The following is a 24,628-nucleotide window of genomic DNA, read 5'->3' as shown; positions in this document are numbered from 1 at the left end:
AATATGATATGATAATTTAACTAATTATAATTACGTGTTAGCCACAGGCAATTTATTCCACTTAAACTAGCATAATTATTTATCAATTTTTACCGCTTACTTTACGCAAAAAATGGCAGTTACGCATTTAGTTTAATTTAGCGAAAACCAGTACCAATCTATTTTCATTAGCTTAGTCAGTGTATTCAGTTCTGCTGTCGACTTTATTGTTTACTTTACACTAGAGCAGCGTAGCGTATACAGTGCACGACTCTGATTTTATAAGTTTAAATTTTTTGTGAGTCACAAATATAACTGAACGACAAAATCGTAACTTTGTACTTTTTTCAACCTCCCTTTGAACTATCACATCATTATCGTAACCTGTTTTACGCCTACCTACTTGATCTAGTTCTAATTTTAAACAAACCGCGTCTGTAATAGTGAAAGATCCAACCGAACTAGTTTGTCACTGCTTCTATGTTTAGCCTACTTAGCAAAAAGTTAGCACTTTTTTACTTTACTAGCGATGCATAACAGGTACTGCTACTCTTTATATGTTTTACTTCCTGTACAGGTCGCTTGTACTTCTTTTAAATTTGTTTCATGTAATTGATGACATTTAAAAACTAGTTTATTGTTTTATATGCAGGAGATTACAACCTAATTATTAAATACGCAGCACAATTAGATTAAATAAGTGTAGATCTGCGTGGTACTACTTTCTATAAATAAAGACTAGCTATTACACTTTATATTCATAGTTAGCGTTAACCTATAACGTTTGTTACTTGTTTAACTAGTGTATTTATAGCCCCTTAAATAATATTTTGAGAATAAATTTTACGAAAACACGTTAAAAACTTACATTCTCAAAAATGACTAAGTCTACAACTTAAAATGTCAAATTTTACGAACAAGCAAAAATAAGGGAACAAAAATAGTCGTAATATACAATTCCCGCCATATAAATAAGCAGTTGAGAGAAAGGTGAAGGTGACGTAACGTTTGTTTATATGACATTACAATAGGTTAGGAATTTCCCCTGAATTAAACGGTAGTAAAAATATTTTAAAATTGTTTTAAAAATATCTGAACTTCCAACAGAAATTCAAATTAAAAAAAATTCCAATTTAGCGCTAACATTTATATAAAATATTACATTATTTTTTCTAGAGTACTGTTAACATTAAAATTTTACATAAATAGAAAGGCAATCTATTGTTAGCATACGATAAGCTACTAAAGTCAATCTCGTTCTGTTACTTTTCAGCAGTAAATATTGACAGAACGAATAATACAGTAAATTGTTAATATGGTTGATATAGTTTGGGGGCATGAGACCACATATAATCCATTCTAGTTTGGTAGTCTTCGTGCCAAAAAGGATTTATTTGTATTTTCATTGTCCAATCTAATCTGTATAACAAAACAATGCCAGAGTATTGCTGACTTTAATTCAAGAAAAACGCTTTAAACAAAATGAAGTATTCCATTTGACCTCTTAATTAGTGAAAAAAAAATTATTTTCAAATTTAATATATATGATAATTAGCTTAAGTTGTAGTAGTAAGAACACTTGCTACACCACACATGAGGTCGTGGGTTCAGTCCCCACAGATCTCATGTTGTAGCGCCCTTGAGTAAGGCGCTATAAACGGTACAGTTTCCTGCTGAGCCAATACTTATTCAGCAGTATAATTATCGGGCAATTATAATCTATAATATTCCAAACTGCCACAGGCAACTCGAGACTAGGTCGGAGTAACTGATGTTACTCTATGTTTAAGTCGCGCATTCGACTTTCCCACATCGAGGATAAAGATATATAAAAAAAACTACCTTTCAAAGCCACCAGGAATGCATTTCCAGTATCGTTCAAACTCGTTCAGACTTCGCCAAATAACTTGATCATGAAGTCGATCTCTCGAATGTTCCTCGCTCCCATACATAACTCCTCGAGCTTGAATTCCATCCAAAAATCTGCAAGAACAAATTTTAAATAATAAACTTAACATTAAATCACTGTATTTAGTTTCAAAAAATAATATTAAAAATCTGTTTTAATTTGCAAACGTCGTTTGAGTGGTAAAATAAGTTATTTAAGATGTTTTTGTAAGCTTTTTGTTGATCTACTTTAAAATACAAGTAAAACTTGATCTTTTTTTTAATATTTTTATTTTTTTACCTTTGAAATCCCTCCTCGCTTGTATTTGCTCCTTCTCTATAAGCCGACGCCATCTTGAATCTTACACAATTTACAACTTTCAAATAAGTTTTTTCACAAAAATTTATACAATTCTATAAAACTCTTACTTAAGGTCGTTTAAATTTAACAAGCTATATGTGTGCATTTAATAAAGGGAAAAAGGGTTGTTAAAAATTTATTATAGCGACAGATTTGTTATTTATTGTATGTGAAGTTAAAGTTAAATACTACTCGTTAGAAATGTGTACTTGTGTTTTAAATCAATATTAGTCGTACTTACCTACCATTTAAACCTATGCTAAGTTGTTTATTTTATTTAAAACTGCATAAAATCGAAATATTCCATTTAATTCAAAATTTAACAAAAAAGAAGATAATTAAAAAAAGTTCTAAAACCTAACTTACTTATTTATCTATTTATACCTGCTCTTTTCTTATACTTTATAATCTATAAGCATATTAGTCCTTTAAAAACACAATTTCCAATTCTTTATTTACCTTCGACGCACTTCGGGTCGACCCAAACTTTTGTGCTAATGGATCACGTGACTGAACTAACACGCTGTCCTTCCCGCCCACGTGACCTCGAGTAGGCTCTTTGTTATGAATTGTCCTTGAAGGCAATACAATAGATGTCAGACAGACAAAGGAGTCACGATGTGTAATGTAACTATTTACTTGGCGATGCTTTCTCTTTATAATTGGTGACGTTTTAGGCAGAGTTTATGTAACAAAATTAGTATATTGTGTATATATATATATATATATTAAACTACCTATATTGAAAGCTAAACTTATTAGCAACTGTATTAATGAGATTTCAAAGTGTAATTTTGTCTCCATTTTCAATGTTTTATTTGGTATACCTTGAAAATCAAACTTGCAATGTAAATGTTTTATACAAATATATACAAGCTCATTTTGGAGTAGTTTTTTAGCACTATAGACGTAAAGAAATACCCATGACTGTTTGTATTGTTATTAAAAGGTCAAATGGATGTATTTATTAAAACATACTGAATGTATTTTGCTATTATGTTGATTGTTAATTAAAATTTTGGACTTAAAAAATTAAATTTTTTTTATGTAAACAGCAAACAGCATTTCTCTTGTTCGTAATCGGTTTACAGATTTTACTTGGAGGAGCTGGCACGCCCTTGTAATGCGCATGCGCAGTGGATTCCGCCTAGAATGTAACACAAAATATGATTTAAAAAAGAAATACCTGTGTTAATTGTTCTAAGCTTTCAAAACTACAGCAAACAAATGTGCTTTACTTTTTTAAAGCTTGGTAATATATATATTTTTTCATATCACCTTAAGGTGATGAGTTTTACATTTTTTATTGGGGAAGGATGTGCTGTTATGGCGTGTTCAAGCTATCCGTAAACGCCGGGCCTAAGGGCAAATAGTGTGTCGTTAGTTCGGCTCGTAGTCGGACGCCATGACCGGTTCGCCACACTACCGGACTAAAGCTTAGTAATAAACAGTCTTAAAATATTTATTACTCAATGCTGTCGTCTAGCGGATACATTTGTATGGCTTGAACATCGTTTTACTGATTATCCAATTCGTCTGCTTACCATAAACTTAATGCCAGGAGGATTGTAATCTCTTGAAGGTTTAAAGTTACTGCACTTACTGTGAAGTGAACTTTCATGTTTTCGATAACTAGTATTGTAAGACGTATCGCCGAAAAACTGCATTGCTATTTCACGCTAAAAATGGTGATTTATATTAAAAGATAAAATAATGCTATGGTAATGTTAATATGCAAGTAAAATCTAGTTACCGTTGTTTTCTGCTTAGCTGGTGTCCTTCGTTTTACAGGGCCGTAAGATTGACAGTGTATGTCTCTATATTGGGTTGTGTCTTGAAATGGACCTTTTTCTATCCTTAAATTACCCTCGGGTACTTGAAAAGCAATTCTTATATTCTAAAAAAAGTTAAAAAAATTTAATAACGTTTTAGTTATAAAAATAGGAATTTTTGAAAGTTTTTTACTTTTTGTGTTATTTCTTTGAAATCGTTTGCATAAAGAGTTTGATGTTGAAAAGGAGCTTTGTAGGGATTGTATTTGTAAGGAGGTTTAAAGGACTTTGGTCTTCGCACTGCTGGATGTTGAATGTAGTCATTCTGTTAATAACATTAAAATATTTAAGGAAGGTATTGGTGTTTAAAAAAGTTAAAAATATTACAAAACAATATATGTTTTATCAAAGTAAGCAAAAGAGGCAAAATGTAAACCTGTACAGTTGACAGAAAGTTAAACCCTTTATTATCTCTGAAGCAGATGATGCCTTCTTTTTCCTTGACCAAGGCTCGAGCTGGTGTCATTGGCTTGGGTAGAGGTTTTTCTGTAAAATCAGCTTGATTTGTAGTACTCGTGGTTAACTCGTTACCAGTTGCAAACGGTATGCCCGTTGCACCTTGAATAATAGGCTGTCGCCGTTGAATCCTCGAGTCAGGTTTTCTTTAACATAAAAAAGCAAAATGGAAGGGTTTTGGCTGTGGTTATACAAATATTAACATAAACAAAAGGTTAGGGGCAGGCTATTTTAACAACAAAATGTTTTAAAACATAACTGATAGATGATTTGTAGTCCCATTTTGTTAACTTTTGTTACCTAAAATCTTCTTGAACAGTTGTTATAGTAAACGGGCAAGTTTTGTCGTGCTGGATAACAGCGTTTTCAGTTGCTATAACAATAGGACTTCTTTTAGCTGCTTGCACTTCAACCCCGGTGTACGTTCTATAGGTTTGCTGATTTACTGACATCGCTCCCCCATTGCTGCACTCTTGTATGCAGTTGTCGTTTGGGTTAGGTTTAAACGCAGGAGGTCTTACGCTTTTCTTGTACTCAAAACTAGTGTCGTACTCAGACTTGCAATTCATTGGTTCCGAGCAAAATTGGTGGGACGGCTTTGGTGGAAAGCATCTAAATTTTTTTTAATTTTTTTTTAATTTTTCTTATGTTGGTGTCAGTTTTTAATATCGGAAAGCCTTTGCCAGTTTTGTACATTATTCTTTGCCGATAAATGCCAAATCTTAATTTTCAAAGGGGAGAGGGATTGGAAAAGAACCTGTAGCACAATATGTAAGCTGCTGGGATGAAACCCAGGACTTCAAGTGGTTAAGCGCAGTGCGTTTTTAAAACTGCAGCATTTACTTTGACTAACCTTGTTCTTTGTGTAGTTGCATGGGCTACAAAACTGTCGTCGTAATTGGTTTTCATGTTGTGCCTCGCATTTGCGTCGTAAATAAATGCGCCGTTAGATGGCGGACATGTTGTCACTTTTTCTTGCCTCGGCCACGGTTCATACATCTGCAATGACAAAATACAATTGTTAAACCTATTCAAGACCCGTCTAATACAAGCTGTTAAATGAATAAAGTAAAATAAAAGTAGATTGAGTTAATACCTGTGTATATTCAGATGCTAGGTTTTTCCACGCATGAGTTCCTTCCCTTTCGTCTGAACTCATGTTCAGTGGGCAGTCGGGACACCTCTCCATTTTTTTGTTATTTTGTAACTTTAGGCCTTTCCTTATAAATAAACCATTTTAAAATTTGCTTAAATTATACATCGTTACTTTACTTTGAAAGTTTATTAAAATATTTGAATGCAATTCTTTTAAATTTACTACAATTGAAAATATGGATCTGTGAGGTCATACTTACTGTTTTTATTTTCATTGTTTTAAACAATTTCTAAATTAATAAAAAAAAGTTTTACTTTATATTTTTAAAACATGTTTTTTTTATACAGTTTAAATAATTAATAAGGCATTAAATGGTATATAATACATAAATACTTTCATACACCATTATTTAAAATGAATTTCTGGGAATAGAAATGAGTCCCCTGTTTTAAAAAACGGGTTAAATAAGAACTAATATAGTTAAAATGCGTTCAACTATTCATGTTTTAATAAATAGTACAATGACGTTAAATTTATGTATTAGAGTACGTAGTATCTAATTCCCAGGAAAAAGAAAACTTGTGAAGCTTGCTATTGTTTTGTATTGCACATTATCTTACTCATATTCTTACTTCAAAGTGTAAGGAAACTTTTTCACATTTTTTAACAGTTTATTTACACTTTATAAGCCAGAAGTTTAAAGGACAAAATTAAGAAAAAACTTAGTATTAGATTTTAAAGAATAGTAGATGACATATGAATTTTTAAAATTTGTGATGATAAAGTTAAATATTTTGTTGTTTCTATGTTGTTTTACATCAATAAACTCAGGTAAACTATAATTTTTTACAAAAAAACTAAAAAAATATGTCAAATATTACTAAAAAATTATTGTAATATTATAAAATTCAATCACTAGAATGGATCAAAAGGCCGGATAACTTTACATATTACTTTTCAACTTGTATGGATACATTTGAAAATGCAATAACAGAATGTACAAAGTTAAAATCAAATCTAGCAACGTTTGAAAATCAAGATATCTCCTGGATAGTTGAACATTTAAGTAAATGATAATGTAATATATGTTTTTTTAAGTCTTTATTTAAAATATAATAACCGAATTATAAAATCCCAATTTGTTTTTGCTAGATACAACGTATTACTATTGGGTTGGTTTGCAATTTGTAAACACAACGTACTTTAGGTGGTTTGACAACCCTAAATATGTTACTATTAATGTATCACTGACAGTTCCATGTCAAGCACGTTTCGGCATAAAAGAATGTGCATACCTATCTCACCAGCAAGAAGCATTACAATACCATGAAGCTTGCTGCAACGAAACAGCATTTTACATTTGTCAACGAAGACCCAGTAAGTTAATGTACTCTATTTTATGTAGATATATATTTTTTGTATATATCTTTAGGCCTATCCCTTGATTTTGGAAGGTCGACTTCACGACCTAAACATAGAGTAACAACCGTTACACCGAGTATTAAGTTGCTTTTAGAAGTTTGGGATATAACAGGCTATAATAGTTATATATTTATGCTGCTGATTAAGTGCTGGCTGAGTAGGAGTTTTTACCGTTTATAGCGTCTTTCTCTGATCCTATAGTTTTAATTTAAAATTTTGTTCAAGGTACTTTGAAGCCTAGTGGAGAATTGTGCTGTCGAACAACTAAAGCCCCAAATTTACCTACAACTGTTGGGGCTACTAAAGCGACCACTATTGAGGCTACCAAAGCGACCACTATTGAGGCTACCAAAGCGACCACTATTGAGGCTACCAAAGCGACCATCGTTATGAATTGGAAAACTTATTTCAAGTTATCAGTAATTGCTATTTTATCTCTAACACTACTTGGGGTATTAGTTTTGTGCATAGTAAAAAAAACATGCGCAAAACCAAAAGAAAAACGTAGCAACAGAGAAACACAAGCGCAGTCCACAGTTCTTGAAATATCAGGTATTCTGCTGGACTGAACAATTTTCTGTAACTTGCAGGGATAATCGCTTCATGTTATGGATATTTATATATTACCTAGAATTTACTGAATCTTTAAAACCTATTTTTTAGATAATTATATTACTTTTTACAGGAGTACACCATTATGAAACAATACCCAATATTCAAGTAGCATCACGTTGCCAACACAATTCTGCACCTACACGTTCTTCAGGTTATGAAATTCCAATTTGCCATGTTCAGCATAACATTTCTATTGGAGTAGTTCAAAGGGCTAAAGACATTGAAAACGGTTACATAAATTTAAACGAGTGATTCTCTGTGAGTCAAAGGACTAAAATAAAATGTAATTTATGTGATCTTCTACTTATCCATATTTGGTTACAATTGTATTTTGGCATAAACACATTTTCATAATAAAAAAGTTATACTTTTTTAACTTTCTTTTTTTTTTAAAAAGTGATTTTTAATAATCAGTTTTTAATAGTTTTTATTTTAAATATTATAAAAAAAATTGTAATTTTTTAATGTCACATTTGACATTGCATAAATATTATAATTTAAAATCTTTTAAAGAAATTATATATAATGATGCTATTATCTACAAAGAGCTCTTAAAAGGAACATACTTGAACACTCCTTTTTTGTCTTAACCGTTTGTATTTAAATACCCTGAGCAAAACTAATGTTTTGTTGTTTTAAAGCCTTTTGAAAATGACTCAATCACAAGTGGACAGCTTTAGTTTTTTATCTGAACTGATTTTAACTGAATTAGGTGAACCCGCACAAAGTACAATGGTACAAAATGACTTTTCAATTGCAACTGTATCGAAGGCTAAAGAAAATTAAATAAAAAAAAAATTAGGCTTACCAAAATCGAAAAACCTAAATCTTTTCAAAGTCTAATGGAACATCTGATTCGAAAGCGAAAGCTTCCGGATGATGTGTTGGTTCAAAGTTGTCGATTAACATCAGGCTTTTTAAGTGCTTACAGTAGAAACTCGAAATACAAGTGAAGCTAGTCGATTTAGCTGACGCGCTGTTAGCAAACGGTGCGTATGTTTTAGGATACCCAGAAAATTTTTCAAACTGTTTAAATGTTCTTTATTACTGTAGTAAAAAGGGTTTAAACGAAGCTTCCCCGGTTTAAAGCCGCATCGATGAGATAATCGAAGACGCAATAGCTAGCTCCATTCACATAATTCACAATAAGTTAAAAAAGCAAATCGAAAAGAAATTCACAATAAGTTAAAAAAGCAAATCGAAAAGAACGATGAATTGCAGTTTAATCAAATCGTTCAAATTTTAACCGAACCAAGCAAAAAAAAACTTTTTAACTAATGATTTAAATAAAACTAGTGTGTACGGGCGTATCGTAATTCTGAAAAAAACGGGCGCATCGTAATTCTGACAGCCTCGACACAATCAAACCTGTCCGTCATTAAAAAAACGGGTGCGTAACTTCGACACCCAAACGGGTGCGTAATTTTAGGGAAAAAAAACGGGCGCGTAACTTCGACACCCAAACGGGTGCGTAATTTTAGGGGGAAAAAAACGGGCGCGTAACTTCGACACCCAAACGGGTGCGTAATTTTAGGGAAAAAAAACGGGCGCGTAACTTCGACACCCAAACGGGTGCGTAATTTTAGGGGAAAAAAACGGGGGCGTAACTTCGACACCCAAACGGGTGCGTAATTTTAGGGAAAAAAAACGGGCGCGTAACTTCGACACCCAAACGGGTGCGTAATTTTAGGGGAAAAAAACGGGCGCGTAACTTCGACACCCAAATGGGTGCGTAATTTTAGGGAAAAAAAACGGGCGCGTAACTTCGACACCCAAACGGGTGCGTAATTTTAGGGGAAAAAAACGGGCGCGTAACTTCGACACCCAAACGGGTGCGTAATTTTAGAGAAAAAAAACGGGCGCGTAACTTCGACACCCAAACGGGTGTGTAATTTTAGAGAAAAAACGGGGGCGTAATTTCGATACCCAAACGGGTGCGTAATTTTAGAGAAAAAAAACGGGGGCGTAATTTTGACACCCAAACTGGTGCGTAATCAAGCGTATAAAAACCGGCATATAAACACCTGTTAGTTACTACTATCGTACTTATTTTCTTACATCAGAGTGTAAGGGAAATTTTTCCACATTTTTTAAAAGTTTATTTACACTTTGTAAGCCAGAAGTTTATAAAAGGACAAAGTTACAGAAAAACATAGTAGTAGATTTTTAAAGAATAGTGGATGACATAACAATTTTTGAAAAGTGTTAAATGTATAAATTTGTGATGATGAAGTTAAATATTTTGCTGTTTCTATGTTGTTTTACATCAATAAACTCAGGTAAACTATAAATTTATACAAAAAAGCTAAAAAATATGTTAATTTCAATATTAAATTATTTTAATAAAAAAAATTTTGTCACTAGAATGGATCAAAGGGCCGGATAACTTTACATATTACTTTTCAACTCGTTTGGATACATTTGAAAATGCAATAACAGAATGTACAAAGTTAAAATCAAATCTAGCAACGTTTGAAAATCAAGATAACTCCTGGATAATTGAACATTTAAGTAAATGATAATGTAATATAGGTTTTTTTAAGTTTATATTTAAATGATAACAACCAAGTTATACAATCCCAATTTGTTTTTTGCTAGATACAACGTATTACTATTGGGTTGGTTTGCAATTTGTAAACACAACGTACTTTAGGTGGTTTGACAACCCTAAATATGTTACTATTAATGTATCACTGACAGTTCCATGTCAAGCACGTTTCGGCATAAAAGAATGTGCATACCTATCTCACCAGAAAGCATTACGATACCATGAAGCTTGCTGCATGGATACAACATTTTACATTTGTCAACGAAGACCCAGTACTAAAGCGACCACTATTGAGGCTACCAAAGCGACCATCGTTATGAATCGGAAAACTTATTTTGAGTTATCAGTAATTGTTGTTTTATCTCTAACACTACTTGGGGTATTAGTTTTGTACATAGTAAAAAAAACATGTGCAAAACCAAACGAAAAATGTAGCAACAGAAAATCACAGGCGCAGAGCACAGTTCTTGAAATATCAGGTATTCTGCTGGACTGAACAATTTTCTGTAACTTGCAGGGATAATCGCTTCATGTTATGGATATTTATATATTACCTAGAATTTGCTGAATCTTTAAAACCTATATTTTAGATAATTATGTTACTTTTTACAGGAGTACACTATTATGAAACAATACCCAATATTCAAGTAGCATCACGTCGCCAATACAATTCTGCACCTACACGTTCTCCAGGTTATGAAATTCCAACTTGTCATGTTCAGCATAACATTTCTATTGGAGTAGATCAAAGGGATAAAGACATTGAAAACGGTTACATAAATTGGAACGAATAATAGCATTAGTCCTAATAAAGGATAAATGTTATTTTTGGCACCTTTTTTAAGTGAATCAAAGTACTAAGTCCGTATAATGTAATTTATGTGATCTTCTACTTATCCATATTTGGTAAAAATTGTGTTTTGTCATATGCAAATTATCATATTTATACATAAATGTACCATAAACCTCAGTAGAATATTAAGAAAATTAAAAATTAAACAAAAAAATTCACAAATGATAGGAAACCTTTGTAAATGTCATTTCACAACATATTTAAGTGTGTAATAATAGATTCGACGAACAATTACAATATGATTAGCACCAATTTACGAACATTTTTGGGTAATGTACTATAAAATCTTTGTATAACATTATTACTTTTGGCATGTTTTAAATTATTAAATTGATTTTGTCATTTTTTTCCGTCGCACTGTTGTAATATTTATTGTATATCGTATTTATTATTTACTTTTATCAATGCGCGAAAACCAAAATAAATAAAAAAAAACATACTTGAAAAAAATTCCAGATCGACAACGTGTTTTTATACATACGTTAAAATTTGGTAATAAACGTTTAACTGCCTTCAGAATTCTCTTGAACGCCTTTAATCAAGGCCCGAGGGCAAATACCTGCGAGTTTCGCGAGACGTACGAATTATTATAAGTTGTTTAGGCTTTCTTTGTTCTCTATGCGTTGTACAAGGTTATAATCGACATTAGCTTATTATCAAAAGTAGCTGTCAACCATTTTTGATGTATTAGCCTGAAAAATGTATATAGAACAGTTTAGCAAAATTACTGTAAAGTTAAATAATTTAGTTAACTTTTATAATATTAGTATATTGTGTTAGTTTATAAGTTAGTAAATTTGTTAACTTATAAGTTAGTAAAAAATGTTAGACAGAAAAAAAAAACGAATCAGGAATTTAAGTAGTTAAAACAGTTACTTTATTTGAGAATATTCCATAATTTAGGAATTAAACCACATCAGTTATAGAAAAATTATAAAAAGGGCTTAGTAATAATACTTTATCTCAACCTAAAATGAAAGAAGTACAAATTTATACTAAACCAATTTCGGTTTGTGAGAACAAAGAGGATTACAGTTTACTCCGAATTGAAAGTTTGGTTATTTTAACCTAGTAATAGTTGTTTATATGAGAAAATATATGACGTCAATAGCAAACCGATTAATGGCGATTTATTTATGTTAATGTTGATCTTAACCTGACTCGTTAATCGTCGTACTACAAACGTTGTTTAACCGAATTAATTACAAAAGGAAGAAAGGTTAGGGTTTAAATAAAGATTAATGTTCAGTTAAAGTTAAAACAAAAAGTACGCAAAAATGTACATAATGTACTTAAACATATTATATTTTTTTACAGGATAATATAGAGTTGAATTAATTATAATTACCGTCTCACTGGTTAAACAAAAAAAAAGTTTAACTTTTTGGTTATTGGATTATTCTGGAAAACAACATGAGAGCGGGAGTGTGGATCGCAACTGGAATGTGTCTCCTGGCCTTTGTGACACATGCCAGGTCGGAGTTGATCGAAGATGAGGAGAAGATTCAGACCAAGGAGAGTTCTCAGGACTGGCTGTCTTTGTGTAAATGCGCTAAGCCTGCTCTTAGACGTATGCACGCTAAGTTAGCTGACTACACTGCTGGAGTGAGTGGCAAAAAGAGGCCCCGCTTGGACGAGGTTATTAGTGACATTAAAGAGATGGCATACAGTAAGTTATACACAAATCACATAAATAAACTAATAAATCGCTAAGTAATAATGCCAATCACAATTTCAGTGTGACAAACTGTATAGAAAAAGTATTTCTAACATTTGGTAAATTAAGCTACGTTTACCTATTAATAGATATGGGCAATAAGCTTTATTTAAAAAGAAACTAAATCAAAATGTTAAAACCAGTTTTACCCTTTGCCAAACCATAGCTTAGTAAGTCATTGTTAAAGTAACCTAATAATTACAATATTACAAGAGTTTACAAACAAAATGGTATGTTATTAAATTCGTAACGGTCAAAACGATAAGATAGAATGCAAGTATATACGTATACCAATTTGGCAAAATTATGCGGGCACTTAAATAGCTTGCAAAACCGGTATAATAACTTCGTCTTGTGGTAAAAACTAAAATCACGGTCGTCTCGTTATTTAAGGTAAAATAAATAAACGTGTTATGCCTTTCTAAAACTGATCTAGTTCAAATGTTAATTAAATTTAAAGTTTACCTATAAACTACTGACCAGGATTTTTAATTACCCATTTGGTCAATTTATTTTTACAAAAATAAATAAAATTGCGTTGAAGGTTTTTGATTTTATAGCTACATTTTTTTTAATGTCATTTGGGCGTAACTTATTTATTTATAATGTTTTGTATTAGATTGCACCAAACAACCAAGATGTAAATGTCCAAAGGGGTATTTTAAAACAAATGATGGCTACAACTGTCTCAAGATTTCTGAGGATAAAGTAACATGTGAAGAGGCAAAGACAGTGTAAGTTTGTTTTAAAAAAAAAACTAGTTTTGTTATATTTTTATTTATTCTTCTATTTAAACATGTGACTTTATACTGTTAATTGGTTTGTAATAGGAGAAAATGTAGATTATATTAAGAACTAAATCGGTTTAAATTCTCTTTTCTTTTAAAAGCTATTTAATATGTCTAAAAGTATAAGCATAGTTGTTTGGCCGAAGCAAAAGTAAAAGCTAAATTTTACTCAAGTCTCCGAAAAAAATTTAAAAAAGGATCTAATAAAAGTATTGCCCTAAATGATATTAATTCGTAAAAGGCCTTTGTGTTGTCATACATATTATCACAACATATGATATAAGTAAACCAATATTAAAGTTAATTAAAACGCTTGTTATATTTAGTTGTTCTGATATCGTAAACTCCCAACTCGCAATTGCTAAAGATCACAGTCGACTTACAAGCTTGGCTGACTACATCCAGGAGGCTGATCCGGAGGATGAAGATAATTACTGGATTGGTAAGTCAACATTTTAACAAGGTTTTTAATTTTTTTTATGGGAAAAAAGTAGGATGTCATAAACTTTTGTAATGCGTCTATGTAATCTGCTTATACTGGTGTGTAGGTACTATAGATAAAAGAATGTAAGCCTATTATTATTGGGTAACCATTCAAGTTAAACCTAAAATCAAAGTGTATTTTAGGAGCAATACTTAACTGTAAATTTATTAAAGTGGCTATACTATAAATCGCGTTTAATGCTCATATTTTTTTTGGTCGTTGTGGTGATATTGCTGTTTACTAGGACCCTTTAGAGATTGCCTTTTTATAATTTGAAGTATATATATATACTTTAAAATTGGGTGTCCAGTACAAGCCCAAATTAAATATTTATTTTTTTATTTTTTGGGCGTTCTAAGTTTTATCCAATAAATATTTTTTGATGTTCTAACAGGGTTGTCGTACAATCAGACAAGTGGTGGTGTACCGGTATGGACTTGGGAAGACGGCTCAGTGGCGAACTATCAGATCACTCAAAACTTGAAAAATAATGTCAAGAAAAGTTTAATCAGGTTTGTATAAGGCTTATGCCAAATTTTTTATAAATTTCTTACAAAATTTCTATTTTTATTCTAAATAAAAAATGTACAACAATACTATTTTTATTTTATCCCTATTACACACGAGTTATATTGGGTAGTTCTAGTTTCAAACCTATTTTTATTGTCCTATTGTAATAAAATCTATGAGTCGCCCATTTTGGTATTAAGATTTGACCTGAAAAACATTACTCATGCATTAAAAAAAGACATGGCCATGTTTGTTGTAATACACATCACTATGTAATAATGATATCAACGAACCCCAAAAAAATTTAATACGTAGTTTTTATGACGTAATAACAACGTCAAATTGAGAGAAAAATAGATTTTCGAAAGCTAGACCTTGAAATATAATACGCCTGAGGGAAACACGTCGCCCAGCCGCTACTAAACGTTAGTCATATACAATTTGCTAAACGAACGTGTATTTAAACATGAACTATTCCAAAAGCGCGTGGTAAAGTTACTTCCAATTATGGTTTGCCCTCTGACTTTAGTTTACGCTTGTAGTTTTTTTGGTTAGCGGTTTAACGTTCGGTTAACCGTATTGATCATAAACGATAAAACACCTGTTCATGGTGGTTTAGCAAAATTGAAACTATAAATATATTTTATATTTGTTTTAAAATACCTTAAAAAGGTAAATTAGTTCAAGTATTCATGTTTAGTTATGTTTAAAAAACCTTTTTTACACCAAAGCTGATTGAAAATACCTTTTTAAGACTTATTTTTGCTTTTTTTTTTAAATTTTATTTTAAGTTATTTATTTCAAAATTTTTCGTAGTATTAACGTTGAAGAAGGCGAGGTCATTGAGCGAGTAACAATCAATAAAAACTACGAAGGTACAAAGCAACAATCATGTGGAATGCCAGGCAATGGAAGGCCAGTTCGTCACAAATACATGTGCGAATTGTAAGTATAAATTACTTTAAAAATAGTTATATTAATGGTATGTACCCATATTAATTTTTTACGCTTTGAATTCTTAGTATTATGTTCAAAGTTGACATAAAGGCTGTCACCTCCACAGCACCATCTAGCGGCCGAGGTTTTGTGAGTGCTCAAGCAGGACTAGTCAGTCATTAATAGGCTATGCTGAAAAAAAGCTGGTCGAAATGTAAATACATTAAAAAAAACGCTTTTATAGTGCTTTGGTCTTTCTGTTTGTGAAATGTCTATTGTTACATGTTTGTCACTTGTTCTGTCGTCTTGTCCGTGAAATGTTAACTTGTAAAAAGAATTATTATTTATGTTTTGTTGCACCGCTTTGCTCTTCTTTACCGTATTGTTTTAACTGTTTCTATACAGAAACATTTGTTTTTAGCAATCTGCACTAGTTAAATCCATTGGTTTAATCATTAAGGATATTAGGTAAATAATTATAAATCTAGTTATAATCTTAACAACTTAATTATACATATTTGAAATATAAACAATTGGCTTTAAAATGACAATAAAATTCTAATTAGTTACAAGTTTGTTGATAAGCCAACAAAAATGGTCTTTAGGAAAATTTAGTAGAAGTTATTGAAACGTTGATGTAGTTCAAATATCTTTATTTAAAATTGAAGTTTTAAAGAATATGCTTCACATAAAGTGGCAAGCCTATTTTAAGTTCATTTTTCTTCGTAAAACATAGACGGACGTTAGTCGGGTTGATTATAAACAAACGCCCTTAAGCATCCCGGATTTTGTAAAGCAGAAACACTTTTCGTCGTAATTTTAAAAGTTAATGCGGATAAGGAATTAATCAAACTTAAGTTGATGTTTGTTGTTAGTTAACTAGATTAAAATTTTTCAGATTAATCAAAAAATAATGCTTTTATTACGAATATATTTACAAATTTGCCGCTAGAATAATATACAAAAGCTAAAAATATTTGTAATTTACTAATATAAAAAACATTTAGTTAGTATTAATACTTAATATAGTTAATCAGTAAACACTTGAGATTTAGGTTAAGTAAGTTGCTAAATAAATTGTCCAGTAAACTAGGCAGTTAATGAAACGAAGCGATTTAACTTGGAAATTTTGAAAAGTCGGAAGCTTAAGATGTTTCCTCTTCTGCCGGCTTGTTAGCCTCGTCCTTGTCAGCTTCCGAGCTCGTTTTTTCTCCGCTGTTTTCCGCTTTTTCGTCGTCCGCTTTTGCACTTTTAGATCTGCGTTGCCTTCTTTTGCGCTAAAAAGAAATCAATTAAAATAACTTTGAAAAAAAAATTAACATAATCAACGCCATGTATCTATTCTTTAGGGCTTGACAGCTAATTTTTAAGCATATCTAGTTACTGTATTTTTGGCATGTCGCGCGTAACAAGACCTTATATATATGGGCAGTTTTTAGCGTTGTGTCATTACATTTAGTGACATAACGATGATATAAGTAAAGTTTTATTTTAAAAGTTATTGGTTTATCACTCTTACGTGGGTCTCGACTGTTTTCCACCAATTTTTCGGATATTTTCCGATGTTGTCCATCAGTTTCTCATTACCCTGCCAGTCTTGCTCCCACTTGCGGTGATTATATTCAGGTTCGCGCATCGTTATGCGGCCGAGGATCTGTTGATTTTCTTTGGTCACCCTTAGAAGTTCGCGTTGTCGTTTTTCACGATTTAAGCTAAGGAAAAAAGTTGTCGTTTAATACAAAAAAATTCTAAGTTTAAATTGCATATAGTAAAAAGTTAAAGTTATATAAAGTAAATTATGTCTGGTTAAAGGTGATTAAATTACGTATTACCCAAGGCTATATAATAATTTGGTTTAAAATAAACGTTTATAACAATATTATTGTTGGCCACGTTATATAATAAAACAAACACCTTCTGTAGGCATAATCGTTTCGATTGTCCACTCGGCCTCGAGTTCGCATTATTAAGCTCATTTTTTCCAATAAAATCCGGTTGTCGCGTTCTATCGTGCTCATTTTTTCTTCCTCGATCTGAAGCTTTTTAAGTTTTAAATGCATGTGAACATAAGTCTGGGGTGCATTGGTATCGACCATTGATTTTGCCAAGTACACCTAATAAAGAGGTAATAAAAACAGTAAGTCATAAAATAATAATCTTTTTAGTATTGCTCTACCTAAGAAACATCGACGTTCCGTTGTTTACGAACTTTCAAGGGCCCTTCAGTTTTTTTTGTTCACTTTTCATTTTAATATTTTGAATAACTTACGAATTTCCAGCGCTTTTTAAGCGTATGTTTAAATATTAAAAATAGCCTATAGGCCCTAAGTTGAGTGGTTTTAGCCTATACAAATATAAGAGTAGGCCTTTATTAAGCTTGGTCAAGTACTGCCGTTAAAGATTTGAAGGATTTTTGAATTATAAGCAACAAAAGTACATGTGCTTTTTATTATCACTTAAATTCAACAAATAAAATGAATTAAACTACTTTAAATCGTTATAAACTTTGCTTTTTAAAACACAAACAAATCAAAATTTTACAACCAGTGTAAGTTAATTATTAAACAGAATGAAACTATAAAAAATCACTACCTTAAATATTTACTTAATTATTAAAATCTGTTTTAATAACAGATATCACTATAATATTCAATAAAAACTTCAACAATACCTATATAAAAAAATTGACATGCCAATTTAGTAATTTAAGAACTATTGTATTAAAATTAACAGTTGTTTAAATCATTTACCTTCCTTCTATGTTCATTGTAATATGTATTATCCCATTTCTTTTGCAATAATTTATTGTGGGAAGGCAGAATGGGTTGGTATGCGCGATGCATATTGAATACAACTCAAAAAACTACACCTTTACTTCATTTAAACCTTATTTGCTTATATTGGTCCTACGTTGTTTTGTTTAAAAGTGCTAACCTTTAAAAAAACTGAGTTTTTAAATATTTTTTCGATAAACCTGAACGACAAAAATCATAAAAAGTCTGGCTTTTTACTTAGGCTTAGTGTTAATAAACTGGGTACAAAACACGGTGGTGGCCTAGGTTAAAATCACAAAGCGCGAATAGCGAACAAGGGATTTAATCAAACAATAGCGTAGCCATGTCAACAGCTTGTACCTTTTTAGGCTTTTCGCTTGGCTGGTTACATAAAAGGTAAAATATTTAAAATTCCTTTACGACGGCGATTTTAGCTTTTATTTTGCCAAAACTACTGTATTTAATATATAATATACAAATATCTACATATAACTATGTTGTTTTTAAATTTAAATTTAATTAAAAATGTTTTATGTGATTTATTTTATTAGGATTTGTCCTCGAACCAATACATTTTAAGAGAAAATATATGTTAGGTCAAAATTATTTCAGTTCTAAATTGTTTTTATAAAACATTTAGATTATGTGTAGTTTAAAGTTCTTTAACAAACTTAGTACTTTTACGTTTTTTTCTAAATTTATTATAAATTTAATGGTTTTTTAGAATATATATTTGTAAACTTCACCTTTTTAAATACTTTCAAATATAGTTTAACCCAAACTGATAACCATATGTATATTAGTGTTTTATAATTGCAATAATTAATACATGTTGCTCTTATTTTTACGTATTTTGCTTTATATACTTTTACCGTCTTATGTTTTTGGAAGACCGTAAACCACATGTGATTTCAATTGTGGATTTAACATATAACGATGCATTATAAAAAAATGCCTTAAGGGTTAGCATAAGTACATTATAAACATATATATAATACAACATAAATCAACTTATTTTGAGATGTCAGGAAATCGTGCGAAACACATTAAAAAAACAACTTAAAAAATGCCTTCGGGTAGTTTTTTAAGTACATTCCCTATTAGGTTTTGAAGACACATTTTTAGTTTAGGTTTAACTAACTGGGTGTTCCCGACTTATTAGGTTCCAAATTTGATAAAGTATTAACTATTTTGACTTTGTAGATTAAGTTTAATCGGTTTATTGCACGCGATGTAAAATATTGAATTTTTAATTACATCAAACTTACATATTTAACACGTGTTTACTCGGGTCAAAGGCGTCTGTTAAAATAAGTACAGCGCCAGTTGACTTCTGTTTTGATTAACCAGAATTAATAGGGAGTTTAGACTTCACCTTAGTATGCATATTTTATTTTTTAACTGTGTATGGCACTTTTATTGCACAACAGCGGTATTTATTTTTTAGTTTTTTTTTTTATAAAAGTGGATGCAATTTTAAGTTAAGTCATTTAGATTTTTTAACTGTTTATTTTATCTTAAATTAAATATTAAAGATAATGTTAAATAAAGGTACTGCTAAAATAACTTTACAGAAAAACATTATTATAAATATAATGTACATTGCCAACGCAAGGTATATTTATAATTTTGACCGTTAAAAAAATGCTTAATTTGTACTTTACGACAGAATCTTGAAACGGGGTATAGTATTAGCATAACTTTAGCTTTAATTTATTTATCCCAAAAGTTCGCAAAACAGTCAAAATGATAAGCCTTTTTTAACTTAGTTTAATAGCATTGCCTTAGGACTTTTAGCAGTTACAAATTTTTAATGTTTTTAAAAAAAAAATATTTTTACGTCAAAATAGTTAAAAAAATATGTTTTTTTTGATGCGTCATCGGTAAAAGCGTGATACATTTTTTTGACTCAATAAATTGATTGCAAAATATTAAAGGTCGACCCCTAAGGCTAAGCTTAATAACTTTTAAGTAAACTAGTAAGTGTTTAAATATAGTTCTGATTTTTGATATAAAATACAGAATTTTTATTTAAAAATTATTGTTCAAGGATAAAATGTCTGATGTGGTAAGTACTTTTGTTTTTTTATTTAAAAAAAGTTACAACTTTAAGTGAAACTTAAATTAAGATTAATTTATAATTTTTTAATTTTTGTGCAAATAGTTTTTTATTTTAAATGTTTATATTTAATTAAGGTTTACAAAATAAAAATAAAAATTTTTAAAGATTTTAAATTTTTTCACCTAACACAAATAAATAAAAAATGTTTTTTTTAATCGAAGGGAAATTCAAAACTTGGCGAATATGCCTCGTTCGTGTCCGCTTGGATGATGTTGTCTATTGTTGGATTTCAGTTCACTTATCTTAATCCTTCACTTCCGGCTATTGGAGTAGTTTTCAACGAAACATACACGGTATGCTAAGTTTTCCTAATGGCTTGTAAATAAGTTGTATAAAATTTTGTTTAAAAGATTTGATCCAATTTAATTTTTATTTAAACTATACTAAAAAGAATCAAAACATTAAGACTAAAAACATGGGCTATAGCTAGTATACAATTTAAGCAGCTATACATTATAAACAAGCATTTTTAATTAGTAAATTATAAAAAAATGTTTTGTAGTGAAAATATGTTTTCAACAAAATTTGCAATATTCAAGTTAGTTTTGACATCTTTTTACAGGAACGGTATAGTGTTCCGATGAGCGATGAAACATGGCTATCATTACTGACAGTTACAACTTCAGCAATAGTAATAGGTGCCTTTATTGGAACTTGTATTTCTACTCCTTTAGTTAACAACATGAGTCGTAAACATGTGATGCAACTATGCCATGTTGTTCACATTGTTGGAGTGATTATTGTTGCGTTGATTGGAGGCCTTACCAAATCTTATGAAGCTTTCATCTTGGGAAGAGTTATAATTGGACTACCAGCCGGTGTTATTTTCAGTAAGCAAAAAAAATATTAATTTTTTACCAAAGCTTTTGTTTTCGAGTTTATTACAGTTTAAATTTTTTGTTGTGTTAATGCGTTTTTAGATATCGGACCTGTTATAATTGGTGAACTATGTGCAAAAAATAGGCAGAGTTTTTGGCAAAGTATCCCCAGCTGTGCGATGAACTTTGGAATTTTAATCAGTTTTGTATTTGGTCATCCAAAGGTATTTCAATATTTAAAGATATTTTAATATATTTATTATAAAAAAATTTAACATTTAAATTTAGGTAAAGTTGATAATATAATAAAAAAAAACAATTATATATTTTGTACTTCAATTTTTGTTAAAAAAATCAGGTTTTTAATTATCAATACCCAATAATTTTGATATGAATATTGTTAATTTTTTTAAGGTTTTAGGTTCACCAAAGCTGTGGCCAGTAGTGTCAAGTTTAACTATCTTACCTTCAATCATTTATCTAATTTCCAGTATATTTATTCCAAACACACCGGCCTACTTGGTGCGGAATGGAAACGAAGCAGAAGCCTTAAAAGCTTTGAAATTGTTACGAAAGGGCTCAGAGGTAAAATTTTTAATTTGAAAACTTGGCTTTTTTTTCAATTAATTTTTTTTAAATATATACCTTTTTTAGGATTTCAGTTACATGTTATGTAAATGCATTATTTTTGTTTACTTACAGAAGTCAATAACGAGTGAGTTTAATGAAATTGTTACTAAAGTAAAGGAAGAAAAAATTATTTCAGTTCGCGAACTTTTTTTTAGAAAGAAATACAGGTAAAAAAACTATTTATATTTATTTTTTCTATACATTTTGCTAAGCAAATTTAAGATCCTATAAAATATTCAAAAACACTTTAAAAATTTGTAATAACGTAAAAAATTAAAAATAAATAAGAAGTACATATGTATTAGCTCAATATTTATTTTCTTATCGGTAAATAACTATTTTAAAAACATTACAAAATACTTTTACACGATTTTTTGTTTATTTAACAGGCGGTCTTTGATTTTGGTTTTTGCTCTTTATACAAATATTATTTTTTGCGGAATAAACGGAATTGGATTTTATTCCGACAATTTATTTATCCGAGCTGGCCTTCCTCCCCAAAATGTGACTTACATTTCTATAGGAATTTTTTTCATCGCGTTTTTTTGCGCAATTTCAGGGGTAAAATTTTATTGAAAAACACATATTTTTTTGTATATATCTTTATTCTCGATGTGGGAAAGTCAAATGCGTGACCTAAGTATAGAGTAACATCAGTTACTCCGACCCAGTCTCGAGTTGCCTGTGGCAGTTTGGGATATTATAGATTATAATTGCCCGATAATTATGGTGCTGATTACGTGCTGGCTCAGCAGGAGCTCATACCGTTTATAGCGCCTTACTCAAGGGCGTTGCAGCGTGAAATCAGTGGGGATTGAACCCACGACCTCATGTGTGGTGTAGCAAGTGTTCTTACCACTACACCACGCTGCCGGTCAATATCTATAAATTTTAGTTTAAAATTAACTTTTTTGATTTATTCTAATTGATTTATTTATTATCAGGCTCTTCTAGTAAAGCGAATTGGTCCAAATACCATGCTCAATATATCAAATATTGGCATAGTTTTGGCTATTGTTTTATACACCATAAGCCGGGCTTTGGCGCATTTAGCGCCAACTGGAATGTCATACTTAACGATCGCGTCGGTTTCTTTGTTTTTAGTATTGTAAGTAACTTTTAAAATAAAAAAATAAGAAAATTTTTTTTAAATCTATAAAAAGTGGTTATTAAAAATAACAAATAAACATTTTTTTCTGAAGTTGGTCTGGGGGAGTTGCAGTGGTGAGTTTTAGTTTGTTGGCATTAATTACTACCGAATCAAACAGACCAACTGCAATGGGTATAGGCTCGATCTTGTTCTTTTTCACCTCCTGGGTCACTGCTTTCATTATTCCATACTTAATGGCAAGTCTTATCTTTATTATTTTGTATATTAGAATTTACTATAGGGTTACTTCAGTTCACGTAGCCATTATAGTCATTATAGAAACTAGGTAAAAGAGAGCTGCTGTTTGTAACATTTTGAAGCTAAGATTGTGATCAGATTTTCAGATAAAGGGTGTAATATTAAATTAAATATACACTTAAAATCGTTTTTAAACTGATTTTAAATTGTCAAGTTTTCCCATTATTGTAAAATAACCTTGTACATCGATTTTTATCTATAGTAGACGGTTATATGGTACTATCCTAGCTTTACTGTGGTTAGTCTGTTATGTAACTATAGTAAAGGTAAATAAACAAAAAAATTAAGTGTATTTGGATAACTTTATTTTTCTTTATTTATCTAGTAAATTACATTATATATGTAGGAACATCTGGGGGCATACTCTTCAGTGCCATGGCTAGTTTGCACAATTTTGTACACAATATTTTTTAACATATTTCTTCCTGAAACGAATGGAAAAACTGAAGAAGAAATCCAGGCACAAATGCAATGTCGAAAGAAAAGTGTTAAATGCGTTGAAGTGGCTGAAAAATAATTAGTTGTAATTTTTCTGATAAACCTGTATACCTGCGTGCAAAATTGTATGTGCCTATAGTTAACTGTGCGCTCATTATGCACTATTGGTGTTGTAAAATACAAAAAAAATTCAAAATCATTTTTTAGTATTATTTATTTTTTTATAAAAACTGATTGCTGTTGTCATAATCAGTTTTTAATTTTACATCAAACATAGTAAAAGTATTTTTTAATTATAATATAAATTCGAAATAGAGTTGGCAACTCTATATTTTTTTAAAACAATTGGCAACTTTAATTTAAATAGGGAATTTCCCCTATTATTACTTAGCTGGTGAATGAGAATCTGACTTAATCTACCTGACAAAAATATATATTTGACGGATCAACGGATCAACGGATCGAACGGATTAATGGATCAAGTTTTATTAACTGAATCGAATATATATTAAATAGATATTACATAATTCAAATGCATATTTAACGGATATTTAATTAAACAAAAAGTTTTCATGAATTAAACCCTTACCCTAACCCTCACCTATTCAGATTACCCATTAACACATCCGACCCTTTCGATCCTTCTATCCATCTAATAGTCAATCAATCCATACAATCCGAAAATATATTCTCGTCAGGTGGATTAAGTTACAATCGGTGAATGAAGTTAAAATTTTAAATCGAAAATTAAACATTTTTTTATTGTTGTTTTAAATAAAAGAAATTGAATCATATTTATATTAGTTAGAGTTTTGATTTTATTTGGGTATACATTTTAACTTTTAAAAGCATTGTAGAAAAAAAGATGGAATTAATTCAAAAATAACGGACTGCGTGATTACAAATGTTTTATTTTTTGCAGAAAAGTTTTAAAACTCCGTTAGATAACTTAAC

General features: G+C 30.4%; 6 protein-coding genes across 6 annotated transcripts; 3 read left to right on the top strand and 3 right to left on the bottom strand.

The window, feature by feature from the left end:
* Positions 1–623: 623 nt before the first annotated feature.
* On the bottom strand, positions 624–2,522 carry LOC145750523 (uncharacterized). Its single transcript, XM_082566581.1, has 3 exons — positions 2,168–2,522; positions 1,822–1,962; positions 624–1,398 (listed from the first exon to the last, which is right to left on the bottom strand). The coding sequence occupies exons 1-3, from the start codon at positions 2,218–2,220 to the stop codon at positions 1,290–1,292; spliced, it is 303 nt and encodes a 100-aa protein (XP_082422707.1). The 5' UTR covers positions 2,221–2,522; the 3' UTR covers positions 624–1,289.
* A 729-nt stretch (positions 2,523–3,251) lies between these two features.
* On the bottom strand, positions 3,252–5,704 carry LOC145749872 (uncharacterized). Its single transcript, XM_082565752.1, has 8 exons — positions 5,612–5,704; positions 5,369–5,514; positions 4,816–5,127; positions 4,436–4,661; positions 4,193–4,324; positions 3,981–4,124; positions 3,772–3,906; positions 3,252–3,374 (listed from the first exon to the last, which is right to left on the bottom strand). The coding sequence occupies exons 1-8, from the start codon at positions 5,702–5,704 to the stop codon at positions 3,252–3,254; spliced, it is 1,311 nt and encodes a 436-aa protein (XP_082421878.1).
* A 4,024-nt stretch (positions 5,705–9,728) lies between these two features.
* On the top strand, positions 9,729–11,459 carry LOC145750673 (uncharacterized). The gene is made up of 4 exons (XM_082566750.1): positions 9,729–9,927; positions 10,013–10,159; positions 10,247–10,675; positions 10,809–11,459. Exons 1-4 carry the CDS (start codon positions 9,858–9,860, stop codon positions 10,988–10,990), a joined length of 828 nt encoding a protein of 275 aa, XP_082422876.1. The 5' UTR covers positions 9,729–9,857; the 3' UTR covers positions 10,991–11,459.
* A 911-nt stretch (positions 11,460–12,370) lies between these two features.
* Positions 12,371–16,071, top strand: LOC145749530 (uncharacterized). The gene is made up of 6 exons (XM_082565319.1): positions 12,371–12,718; positions 13,386–13,500; positions 13,881–13,996; positions 14,433–14,550; positions 15,365–15,493; positions 15,571–16,071. Exons 1-6 carry the CDS (start codon positions 12,463–12,465, stop codon positions 15,665–15,667), a joined length of 831 nt encoding a protein of 276 aa, XP_082421445.1. The 5' UTR covers positions 12,371–12,462; the 3' UTR covers positions 15,668–16,071.
* Positions 16,072–16,346: 275 nt separating this feature from the next.
* On the bottom strand, positions 16,347–18,455 carry LOC145749531 (sperm axonemal maintenance protein CFAP97D1-like). The gene is made up of 4 exons (XM_082565320.1): positions 18,235–18,455; positions 17,399–17,598; positions 17,004–17,196; positions 16,347–16,761 (listed from the first exon to the last, which is right to left on the bottom strand). The coding sequence occupies exons 1-4, from the start codon at positions 18,325–18,327 to the stop codon at positions 16,630–16,632; spliced, it is 618 nt and encodes a 205-aa protein (XP_082421446.1). The 5' UTR covers positions 18,328–18,455; the 3' UTR covers positions 16,347–16,629.
* A 1,835-nt stretch (positions 18,456–20,290) lies between these two features.
* On the top strand, positions 20,291–23,839 carry LOC145750667 (solute carrier family 2, facilitated glucose transporter member 5-like). The gene is made up of 10 exons (XM_082566745.1): positions 20,291–20,326; positions 20,542–20,673; positions 20,943–21,210; positions 21,301–21,422; positions 21,613–21,783; positions 21,901–21,995; positions 22,218–22,389; positions 22,773–22,936; positions 23,031–23,175; positions 23,583–23,839. Exons 1-10 carry the CDS (start codon positions 20,315–20,317, stop codon positions 23,751–23,753), a joined length of 1,452 nt encoding a protein of 483 aa, XP_082422871.1. The 5' UTR covers positions 20,291–20,314; the 3' UTR covers positions 23,754–23,839.
* The last annotated feature ends 789 nt before the right edge of the window (positions 23,840–24,628 follow it).

Source organism: Corella eumyota, chromosome 4 (genome assembly GCF_963082875.1).
Source record: "Corella eumyota chromosome 4, kaCorEumy4.1, whole genome shotgun sequence".
Classification (NCBI taxonomy): Eukaryota; Metazoa; Chordata; class Ascidiacea; order Phlebobranchia; family Corellidae; genus Corella; species Corella eumyota.
This window is presented reverse-complemented; position numbering and strand designations above follow the sequence as displayed.

Excerpts from the sequence above, each read along its gene's own strand:
- LOC145750523 (XM_082566581.1), bottom strand. The coding sequence starts at position 2,220 with ATGGCGTCGGCTTATAGAGAAGGAGCAAATACAAGCGAGGAGGGATTT. Across the intron at positions 1,963-2,167 it reads AGCGAGGAGGGATTTCAAAG|ATTTTTGGATGGAATTCAAG; the intron begins GTAAAAAAATAA and ends TTGTTCTTGCAG. Across the intron at positions 1,399-1,821 it reads ATTCCTGGTGGCTTTGAAAG|ATTAGATTGGACAATGAAAA; the intron begins GTAGTTTTTTTT and ends TTTGTTATACAG.
- LOC145749872 (XM_082565752.1), bottom strand. The coding sequence starts at position 5,704 with ATGGAGAGGTGTCCCGACTGCCCACTGAACATGAGTTCAGACGAAAGG. Across the intron at positions 5,128-5,368 it reads GCAACTACACAAAGAACAAG|ATGCTTTCCACCAAAGCCGT; the intron begins GTTAGTCAAAGT and ends AAAAAAATTTAG. Across the intron at positions 3,375-3,771 it reads CTCCTGGCATTAAGTTTATG|GCGGAATCCACTGCGCATGC; the intron begins GTAAGCAGACGA and ends GTTACATTCTAG.
- LOC145750673 (XM_082566750.1), top strand. The coding sequence starts at position 9,858 with ATGTATAAATTTGTGATGATGAAGTTAAATATTTTGCTGTTTCTATGT. Across the intron at positions 9,928-10,012 it reads TTTTACATCAATAAACTCAG|AATGGATCAAAGGGCCGGAT; the intron begins GTAAACTATAAA and ends TTTTGTCACTAG. Across the intron at positions 10,160-10,246 it reads CTGGATAATTGAACATTTAA|ATACAACGTATTACTATTGG; the intron begins GTAAATGATAAT and ends GTTTTTTGCTAG.
- LOC145749530 (XM_082565319.1), top strand. The coding sequence starts at position 12,463 with ATGAGAGCGGGAGTGTGGATCGCAACTGGAATGTGTCTCCTGGCCTTT. Across the intron at positions 12,719-13,385 it reads CATTAAAGAGATGGCATACA|ATTGCACCAAACAACCAAGA; the intron begins GTAAGTTATACA and ends GTTTTGTATTAG. Across the intron at positions 15,494-15,570 it reads CACAAATACATGTGCGAATT|TATTATGTTCAAAGTTGACA; the intron begins GTAAGTATAAAT and ends TTGAATTCTTAG.
- LOC145749531 (XM_082565320.1), bottom strand. The coding sequence starts at position 18,327 with ATGCATCGCGCATACCAACCCATTCTGCCTTCCCACAATAAATTATTG. Across the intron at positions 17,197-17,398 it reads AACGATTATGCCTACAGAAG|CTTAAATCGTGAAAAACGAC; the intron begins GTGTTTGTTTTA and ends TTTTTTCCTTAG. Across the intron at positions 16,762-17,003 it reads GGAAAACAGTCGAGACCCAC|CGCAAAAGAAGGCAACGCAG; the intron begins GTAAGAGTGATA and ends ATTTCTTTTTAG.
- LOC145750667 (XM_082566745.1), top strand. Across the intron at positions 20,674-20,942 it reads TTTTCAACGAAACATACACG|GAACGGTATAGTGTTCCGAT; the intron begins GTATGCTAAGTT and ends ATCTTTTTACAG. Across the intron at positions 22,937-23,030 it reads GTTTCTTTGTTTTTAGTATT|TTGGTCTGGGGGAGTTGCAG; the intron begins GTAAGTAACTTT and ends TTTTTTCTGAAG.